At 51.2% G+C, this 10,681-nt stretch overlaps 1 protein-coding gene, 1 long non-coding RNA gene and 1 other non-coding gene across 4 annotated transcripts in view; 1 reads left to right on the plus strand and 2 right to left on the minus strand.

Moving 5' to 3' along the window:
* Positions 1-630: 630 nt before the first annotated feature.
* trnap-cgg (transfer RNA proline (anticodon CGG)) lies at positions 631-702 on the minus strand. The gene has a single exon. It is a non-coding gene; the product is annotated as a tRNA-Pro (tRNA).
* Positions 703-9,461: 8,759 nt separating this feature from the next.
* Positions 9,462-9,817, plus strand: LOC132458931 (uncharacterized). The gene is made up of 2 exons (XR_009526032.1): positions 9,462-9,627; positions 9,687-9,817. It is a non-coding gene; the product is annotated as an uncharacterized LOC132458931 (long non-coding RNA).
* The window catches only part of cited4b (Cbp/p300-interacting transactivator, with Glu/Asp-rich carboxy-terminal domain, 4b), a 2,502-nt gene continuing 1,470 nt past the window's right edge, over positions 9,650-10,681 (minus strand). For both annotated transcript variants that reach the window (XM_060053286.1, XM_060053285.1), the window contains exon 2: positions 9,650-10,681. This exon is cut by the window's right edge. In XM_060053286.1, the coding sequence (XP_059909269.1) occupies positions 9,978-10,681 (704 nt within the window). In that variant the 3' untranslated portion in view covers positions 9,650-9,977.

Genomic DNA, 10,681 nt, shown 5'->3' on the forward strand with positions numbered 1-10,681 from the left:
AACTGATTTGTTTTTGGTCTTTGGATGACAAAATGACACTTCAAACATTATCTTGTAAAATGAATGATCAAAAATCAATCAATGAATCATCTGCAGAGAAATCCACCAATGGTTAGGCGTCAATGATGTCTCGATTTCTGAAATGAACTGATTTGTTTTTTGTTGTTTGACAAAATAACAGTTCAAAGATTATCCCGTAAAATGAATTATCACAAATGTATCAATGAATCATCTGCAGAGAATCGCCAAATGGTTAGCTGATCTGTGATCGCAGCCTGTTGCAGTCAGCTTTATTCAATATGTGCAATCCTCCAATGTTAACCTTTATTTTTACTTTAAAGTTAACCTAAAATGTAATCATAATTTAGTTAATAATGATTGATGTAATAATTAGTTAATACCTAGATGTAATACGTTACTTTTCGTGAAAGCACAAAAAAAACACCAGAAAGAAAAGACACGGTATTTGTAATAATAGTTATAGAGAAACTTTTCCTAGTAATGGATGATCTGTCAAATATTGGACACACTCCAACCTAACAACACACAATCGTTCAGTCTGATTCAATGTAAGATTATCTCATTAAAGTTTCCGCTTGCTGCTCATCCGATCGATTAAAGCATAGACAAGGGCTCGTCCGGGATTTGAACCCGGGACCTCTCGCACCCGAAGCGAGAATCATACCCCTAGACCAACGAGCCGCGATATAATTACGCAAAGTGCTTTTAATCAGAAAACTTGGCCCGTAAATCTACTGTTATCTGTAGCACTTAACCCATACTCCTCCATGTTATCAGTCAGTTCTACTGTGATCCATGAATGCTGATATCGTTGTAATTGTAAAATGAAAAACGTGATTATTTTGTTATCAGATTACATCAGGTTACACATGTATTCACAATAATAATATTAATTTAAACAAAATAACCAAGCACTCGTTGATCCATCCCTCACAGAGGCAGCGTACACCACGACCACCTCGAAGCATCGTGGAGACTTTTGTGAGTTTAATGCTTTATATCCCTTCGGCGGACTTCCCTTCGTGTTTCACGTTACATTTTAAACCCCGGCCGCACTAAAGCTATATCCCACAATAGACCTCTGTGGAGTAATGATGATAAAGCGTCAGGATTTGTTCTGAGATTGTAATGCTGGAGTTCCGCCACCAGGGGGCCGCACCGCTTCATATAACCTCTCATAGCCTCTGCTGCCAGTGTTGCCAGATTGGGCCAGATTTATCCCCCAGTTTGGCAACACTGTCTGCTGCCCTTCCATGGTCACCCCAGCATCGGCCATCTGTTGGCCTCAGCAGGAGATATTCTGGTAACACACAACCATGACGGAAAATATCCTTTGCACCCGACACCTTTGTTTCACCCTGCTCACGGAATGTTCACGTCCTTGTGCCACAGTTCCTAGAATTCAGCCCGTTATGTTTAATATTGTTCATATCACACATGAAGGAGGTAATTCATCTCCACTGAGATGTCATCCAGAACGCCCCCCCCACCCCCGGCCGTCCAATGATCCACATGGTACAGATGACACACTGGTCCCGCCCCCGCAATAACATCATGTGTCTCACTTCACTGTGAGTTGTGTCCAGGCCTGGGGCTTTTGTCTTGGTCTGTTGTGATGTCTCCGTTTCCGTTAAATGTCACATTTTCTTACTGTGATTGTAAGGAAAGGTTTCTCTTGTGCCCTGGGTGATGTCACGGAAGGGTCTGTCGTTTTTGGTGTAAAGTCTCACGGTCGCGTTTCAGGAAGCCGGGAACGCGCCCATTCCAATCATTCACCAGTTTTACTGTGAAGAGGCAGAGAGTGGTTTACTGTGAAACAGGCACGGCTGTCTGTCTGATATCATGATACTCATCACTGGTGTTTCAGGTATCAGAGAGAGAGAGAGAGCGAGAGAGAGCTATATATGTATACACAAACCAGCTCTTTCCCCATCTGCCTTACCCAAGCTGTAGTTCCCAGCATGACCCATGACCGGTCGTTGTTGGAGTGGTGAATGGATGCATTAATTCATGTTTACTCAGAAGGATAAATTACCCAAACGGACGAGAAGGGAGTTCAATCGCACGGTTGTTCATCTTATACTCTGGTTTATGTTCACAACCGCGTGCTCACGGCTGTAGGTCAAAGTACTCACATTTACATTCAAGGCATTAGAATACGCTTTTATCCAAAGTGACTTACAATAAGTACATCGTCAAAGGAAAGAGAATCAACTAGCGTATATATATCGCTGTCGGCACAGTAAGGATGTTCATAGAGCCAAGTGGCAAGCACTAACAATCGCTAGGTTAACCCGTTCCCCGTACACAACAGAGATAGCTAGGATAAGATGCCACACGATGCTGAGTAATATGTTTAAGTGGCAGGACGTACGACAGACGGTAAGTGCGTACGCGGGTGTTTTGAGGGAGCGCTGTGTGTTTGGACAGACGATCGGTTGGTGTCGGTGTGTTTTCCTGGCATCCCGGTCAGAGCTGCTGGACAGGCTTTGTCTCGCCCTCGAGAAACAACCCTACCTGGAAATGTTTACCCCAGAGATCTCACACACACACAAGGACACACACACACACAAGGACGCGCACACGCGCACAGGCACAGACACGCACACACACACACACACAGGCGCGCACACACACAGACAAACACAGAGGCATGCATGCACACACACAGATACATATACACACAGGCACACAAACACACACACACAAGACAACAGACATAAAAACACACACACAAAAGGACAAATTAACACACACACTTAAATGCACTCACAAACACGATGACATGTAGGAACATAGACAGGTGCAAACACACTAACATGTACAAACACACCACGCACACACACTCACACACTCGCACACACACACACACACTCGCACATACACACACACACACACACACATCTGTGCTGAGCTCCTCCTCCATGTTGGAACGTCAACCTGGAGACCAGGTCACATGGTCCCCAGGTCACATGGTCCCCAGGTCACATGGTCCTCAGGTCACATGGTACTCAGGTAACGACTCTTAGAGGGGGAGGGGACACACGCACACACACACACACACACGCACGCACGCGCACGCACGCACACACACACACACACACACACACACACACACACACACACACACACACACACACACACACACACACACACACACACACACACACACACACACACACACACACACACACACACACACACACACACACACACACACACACACACACACACACACACAGCAGACAAAAGGTAGCAGATGTCCTGACCTAGTTTCCACCAAATCAACCAAAATGACTATTTATAAATATATATGTGTATACACACACACACACACACACACACACACACACACACACACACACACACACACACACACACACACACACACACACACACACACACACACACACACACACACACACACGATACAATGCAAAAGGTAAACTGAAACCCCACGTTCACACACTTCAGACTCCAGTGTCTGGAGGCCCCAGGCCAGTCTCCCAGGCCAGTCTCCCAGGCCAGCCTCCCAGGCCAGCCTCCCAGGCCAGCCTCCCAGGCCAGCCTCCCAGGCCAGTCTCCCAGGCCAGTCTCCCAGGCCAGCCTCCCAGGCCAGTCTCCCAGGCCAGCCTCCCCAGCAGCAGTGTTCATCTAGCTGGTCCAGGGGGGCGCTGGTCCAGGGGGGCCGTGGTAGGGGAGGGTCACCCTGCTGGGAGACGTACGGAGGAGTCCTCTCTCTCTGGGGACGTTCTCCGCCGACGGCGTGAAATATTCAGCAGGCCAGACACAATGCTGGGTGAGTCAACCTGTTGGAGCTTCACAGAGCTGGATCTATTATTTACGACCATGCCCCCCCCACCCCCCTTCACTTCAAAGAGACGGCCGGCCATTCATCCCCGCAGTCAGCGAGTGTGTGTGTGTGTTTGTGTGTTTTTGTGTGTGTGTGTGTGTGTATGAATGTGTGTGAGTGTGTGTGTGCGGTGTGTGTGTGTATGGTGTTTTTGTGAGGTGTGCATTGTGTGTGTGTGTGTCTGTGTATGAATGTGTGTGTGTGTGCGGTGTGTGTGTGTTTGTGTGTGTATGGTGTTTTTGTGAGGTGTGCATTGTGTGTGTGTGTGTGTGTGTGTGTATGTGTGTGTGTGCGCAGTGTGCATTGTGTGCATTGTGTGTGTGTGTGTGTGTGTGTGCGTGGTGTGCATTGTGTGTGTGTGTGTGTCTGTGTGTGTGTGTGTGTGTGTGTGTGTGTGTGTGTGTGTGTGTGTGTGTGTGTGTGTGTGTGTGTGTGTGTGTGAGTGGGTGGGAGGACAGTACTTCCAGCCGGTAACCAGGGCAACCCCCCTCTCCTTTCCTGTCACCTGCCCCAACAAGCCTGCCTGGGCACTTCACGAGCGTGCACGTACGGAGCGAGCGTGCACGCACGGAGCGAGCGTGCACGCACGGAGCGAGCGTGCACTGCTGATTGTCCTCACCCTGGTGCGCTTCAGAGAGAGAATGGTTAAGATAAGACAGGATAAGAAGATGGTCCTAAGATGTCCTCCCGTCTGACAGCAGACAGACAGGAGGAACTGGCCTTCAGTTATGGGATGGAGTCACGACATGTGTGTGCTTTTGTGTTGCTTTTGTGTTGCGATTGTGTGTTACAAAATGTGCTTTGTGCTGAATGGGATTGTGTGTGGTACGTGTGGTAAGAATTAAATTGTGCGTTTCTTAATTTTGTGTTCTAAAGCGTAGCTGCACTGAACATGTAGAAAGTCAATCCTCATCCAGTCGTTCCTCATCCAGTCATATTCACACTCACATGGTCCTCTCACCATTCACCTCTTATAGACAGGAAGTGGAGGAGGACAGCCACAGGGGTCCTGGCCAATGGGAGCACTCCGTCAGCAGGCCAGCTGAGCAGAATCAGGAAGTCCAGTTTGATCTCCTGAACCTTCTGCTGAGAGATCTGCCATGGGTTCTGCTGCTGCTGGTGCTTCACACAGACACACACACACACACACACACACACACACACACACACACACACACACACACACACACACACACACACACAGACACACACACACACACACACACACACACACACACACACACACACACACACACACACACACACACATATAAAGACACACACATATATACACACACACACACACACACCTTAACACCCACACAGGCACACAGAAACATGAATGCATGCATGCACAAAAACAAACAAACATGTGCACACACACACACACACACACACACACACACACATGCACTACATGCAAGCACACACACACACAAACAAACGCGTATGTAAACACATTCACACATACCCCCTCTCACACACGCCTAAGCAGTCACATGGAAACAAAGAGCCAGACACACACACAGAGACACACACACACAGACGCACACAGACACACACAGAGCGCCCTGAGTGTGTGCCGGGCGTGTGATGTCCTTTCATGTGAGTGAACAGACGCGTCGGGGCAGGACTCATAGTCTGCTCTCTGTTGTCGATAAATAACTCATCCTGCCGCCGTTCATCCGCTCTCCCGCGAGGTCTGTCCCTGTGTTCCCAACCTACTCCCCGACCGAGCCCGCTGCCACTCATCTGCTCCTCGTCCTCGTCCTCCGTTGAGCCTCCCCTGAGACTCTGTGTCCCGTTGGGGGGGGGGGGGGGGGGTTACTTCTCTTCAATCAGGTTTCTAAATCTCTAACCGTGCGTAATCGTCCTGTGTGAGTGTTCCCTCGGATGTTATGATGAACTGGGCCTCGGCGTACAGATGTTTGGCGTTTCATGCGTTCACGTTTCCGTTGCCCGCTCTGGCCTCCAGACATCAGTCTTAGTCACATGGTCGCCCCGCGGTCACATGACCCGCGAGGAGCCAGCCCGGCTTGTTATCACATTTCTGATGCCCGGGTTACCAAGGTTACCAAGGGCGATGAGACGGAGCACTAATTGTCAGAGCGTTCACGTGCGTGGGCGTGTGCGTGTCTGTGTGTGTTGGCGTGTATGCAGATGCACAGTTGCTTGTGTGTTTGCATGTGTGCGCTTGGCATGAGATTATTGCTCGCTGTTATAACGATGAATTCTACTAACGATGGCTTTCTGACGATAAGCAAAGGTACATTCATGTCTTCATGAGGAGTATTCTCCCATAGGCCCTATCAAATGTCATGCTCATAGAATATTACTTTAGTCCTAACTGTATCATTAACGTCTGTATAAATACATAATTAAACATACTTCACTTCAAACCATTACTGTTAGTTAAATATCCATCTCCGTTCCGAAAAGCGATACAATAAGGATGAATGCGTCAAAGTATCTCTGAATACTATTGTTAATAGCCATATTTAGTCGATGTCTAGTTTGCATGTTTTGAGTTATTGTTTTGTAATGGATATGATTATTAGGATTGCAAATTAACATGGACCCATAAGGATTCCGTAGATTCATCACGGCAGAAGAAGTGACATCGTGCGCGGCAAATACAGAGGAGCCTACGTAGCAACGCAGTTTATTGAACCTTATTTGAATTTCATGCCTTTGTTTGTTTGTTCAATCAAATGCACTCAAGAGGCTCATTGCTTCTTTAGGCTTACCCAGTGTGATGAACATTGGAAAGATAACGCTACAGCTGTCTTTATCTCCTGTGTCAGAGACATGTCATCACAGCAGTGTCTGAATCTGTCCCGTCAGATTCCACTTGTAATAACGTGTTTATATCAGGGGAGGTAGAAGTGTAATTTCCACTCTGACACACCAGAAGTTCCATGGTATTTGGGGACTCTTAAATAGCGTCATTTCAGTCTTGCGTTTTTGTTGCCGTTCTTTGAGCTGGGGAACACAATTATTGTCTCACTTTTCACACTCTCACACTATTTTCTGACAAATTATTGGTAGATCTGAGAAATCACTTGCAGAAACAGGAAGGAAATGCAGTCGATGTGGTCACGAGAAAGACAGAGAAATATGTGTACGAGAGAGAATGAAACTGAGAGAGAGTGAGAGAGGCATCAGTGCGGTGCAGTGTGTTGATCCACTGTACTCCACCAGTCATACCCCCCCCCCCCCCCCCCCGCCCTGCCCACCCAAACAGTAACTCATCATAATCAGATCAGCCAGGGTGTGTCTGTTTGTCGTGGAGGTGGAGGAGGAGCAGCTTCCAGGAACAGTCATTCAAACTGTTTCCCTTTTCTGCGACACACGATGGGGAAATACTCTTCTTTCTTTCTTTTGCAACTCCTTATTCCGTTCACAATGTGTTTTGCTTTTTAGGCCTATATATTCTACTTGACTAAACAAATTGATTTTAATTGAATTATGTTTTTTTGTGGGGGAGAAGAAGAAACCTACAATTAAATAAAAAATAGTTTCTTCACCTTTAATTAAAAGTTTCAGACGTTTTAACGATTTTGGGGGGGAAAAAAAAGCTTTCAAATCAAAAGGAAGACATTTACACCTGGCGCCCTAGGGGCCCGGTGAAGACGAGGGCCCCTGCCCGTCCCGCCGGGGGCCGACAGGTTGTCGGCGGGTTTCAAACCTGCAGCCTTTAGCTCCGCTCGCTGCCGTGATAATCGGTCTCCCTGCTCGAGTCTCTTCCAGCGACGCCGCAAACACGATCAAACTGGTTCTGGCTGCCTCTAATAACCGCTAAGAAAGGGATTCAGGCCAAACCGTTTTTATTCTGACGCGGTTCCAGTTGGATGATAATAGATTTCGATGCGGTGATAACATCGCTGTACCGACAACAGATATATCACTGTTTCTCATTCTTCTGACAAATGTACTTATTGTAAGTCGCTTTGGATAAAAGCGTCTGCCGAACGCCCTGAATAATAATGTAAACATCACCCCTGCCTGTCAGGACCGGCCACAATAAAAGCCTTAACGTCTGAAATTCGCGGCCGTCTAAACTCTACCCCAGACCTCCAGCATCTGGCTCACGTCTCCCAAGACCACGTCCACCAGATCAGCCGTTTCCCTGACCTGGAGGGGGTGGTGGAGGTGCGGCCCTCCCCAGACCCCAACCCCACCCTCCAGAGGGCGTTCCCCGACGGCCAACCCCCCCCGGCGCGGACGGAGCCACCGCCCGGGGTTAGAGGGAGGCTGCGGAGTCATCCGCCCAGAGCCAGCGGAGAGCTCGTTGCGTAATCGGCTGCCTTTGTTTTTTTCCTTCCCCCTGTGCGGCTCTATCTGCGAGGAGGAGGTAGCAGGCTGTCTGCTCACACCAGGCTGGTAACCCCCACCCCCCCCCCCAACCTCCTCCTCCTCCTCCCCATCAAAGCAGCCTTTCTTCGGCTGGCCTCTCCTCCCCCACCAGGAACCGGCTGGCTTACTGCTCTTTGTCCCTCCTGGAGCGCGGGTCTGGTGTTGTGGTCAGGGCAGGAACACAGGGCCCTGTGTGGGGGCGGTGTGGGGGGGGGGGGGGAAAGGAGGCCTGGATGTTTCCAGACGCGAGGAGGACAGAGTGCTCTCAGGTGCTTCGTGTTCCCCCGTGATCCACTCGCTAGATCCCGTCTCCCTCTGAACCCTCACCACATCAAACCCCCGTGTGTGGAGCAACCAGCTATATATATATATATAAATCTATACATTTAAGATCCTATCGTAACCTTTTAGACGGGCGTCATGTGGAAAGTACCAACGGTAAGAACCTTTTTAAACGCAGTCAGCGCCCGATCGCAGATAAGGTTCACTCCTCTCGGGTCGCTACGTCACGTCAGCGCATAAGGAGACCGTCTGCACACAACCTCTCTGGGAAATGATGAAGCAGGCATACTGAGCACCCGGGCGTCAGCGGTGTGTGTGTGTGTGTGTGTGTGTGCGCGTGTGCGTGCCTGTGCGTGTGCGTGTGACTATAAGCTTTCCAAAAAATGATAAATACTGCATCTGTCTAAACGTCTCCCTCTTCTCCACGCTGGAAGGCCCAGAGGTCGGATCCAGGCGGGGTAAGACCCCACGACGCCGGGTAAGACCCCAGCACTAAAGCTCTGCCGTACAAAGAAGGGAAGCGCAGAAGTCAAACGTTCTTCAATCCAGCCCATCTTTATTGATCCTCAAACCCAACCCCCCCCCGCCGCCTTTTCACAAAGACCCTCTCCTCCCCTTCCACGTCTCGACCACAAAAACGAGGGCGGTGCAAAGAACCAATAAATAAAAAAGAAGGGCGGGGTTAAGGCGCTACACCTTTTCAAGAGAACAGAAACAGTGTAGACAAGTTGGGGGGGGGGGGGGGGGGGGTGGTGGGGTACAGTACAACAGGGGGTCTGGGGCGCCCGGGGTGACCTCTGACCTCCTCGGCCGTCCCCCCGTGACGGACACCAGCGTAACACACCAGAAGGCCGGCGTGGATCAACCAAAAAAACGACATGAAGAACACAGAGACCCAGACCCCCCCCCCCGCCCCCCCGCCGGACCCCCCGCCGGACCCCAACGCCATCCCCGCCCAAAATGGAGGCCACGCCCCTGTTGGCGGCCCCGTTGTGTCTTTGACCATTTTCTCACAGAGTAATAAATAAATAAAGCGGATCTCCTCGCCCCCGGGGGGTCCGACGCCACAGCGTCCTGTTCAGAGGGGCTTCTGAGATCCTCCTCGCCCCTGGGGGGTCCGACGCCACAGCATCCTGCTCAGAGGGGCTTCTGAGATCCTCCTCGTCGCGTAAAGTTACATTCATGTCCAGGAGCGGGGAGGTGGAGGTGGAGGGGTCATAATCCAACAGTGGCCCCCCACCGACCGTGTGGCTCCGGGGGGGGGGGGGGGGGGGGCCCGGGTACAAACGCCACGCCCCCGACCGACACCCGGGCATAAACCCAACGCGCCGCCCAAACCCCTCCAATCAGCCGTCACGCGGACAAGCCTCGACCAATCCCCGGCCTCGGAACCATCCTTCTCCCGCTCGTAAAGTTCCCGGTCATCGCCCGTGGCGCGGCGGCGGCCTCCTCCTCCTCTTCTTCCTCAGCAGCTCACCGTGCTCGGCTGCTGTTTGCTCACAAAGTCCGCCAGGAAGTCGAACTCGTTCTGTCCCAGGAAGAGCTCGGGCAGCTCCTGCACGCGGTCCAGCCCCAGCTCCATCACCAGCGCCGTCAGCACCTCCTCGTCGATCATGTCGGCGTCCATGCCGTTCAGCGCCAGCGCCGCCGCCGGCCCCGCCATGTGCTGCATGCTGGCCAGCTGGGCGGGGCTCATGCGGTAGGGCGCCCCGGGGCCCGGGTGGCCCCCGCCCATGGGCCCCAGAGGGTGACCGTGGTACTGCGTGTTCAGTTTCTGCAGCTGCATGCTCGCCATGAGCTGCTGGGACGTGAGCCCGCCCCCCCCGTTCACAAACTGCTGCTGCTGGGGCTGCTGCTGTTGTTGTTGTTGTTGTTGCTGCTGCTGTTGTTGTTGTTGTTGTTGCTGGTGGTGGGGGTGGGGGTGCGGGTGGGGGTGCTGTGCTTGCTGCTGTTGTTGTTGTTGTTGTTGTTGTTGTTGTTGTTGTTGTGGGTGCTGCTGCGGGTGCATGTGGTGCTGCTGAGGGTGCGGTTGTTGTTGTTGTGGGTGCTGCTGCTGCTGCTGCTGCTGCTGCTGCTGCTGAGAGTACATCATGGCCGCCGAGGCCATGGGGTGGTGCCCCATCTGCCCCGGCGCCCCCATGGCCTGCTGCCGCTGCCTCATGGCCGCCT

Source organism: Gadus macrocephalus, chromosome 6 (assembly GCF_031168955.1).
Source record: "Gadus macrocephalus chromosome 6, ASM3116895v1".
Lineage (NCBI taxonomy): Eukaryota > Metazoa > Chordata > Actinopteri > Gadiformes > Gadidae > Gadus > Gadus macrocephalus.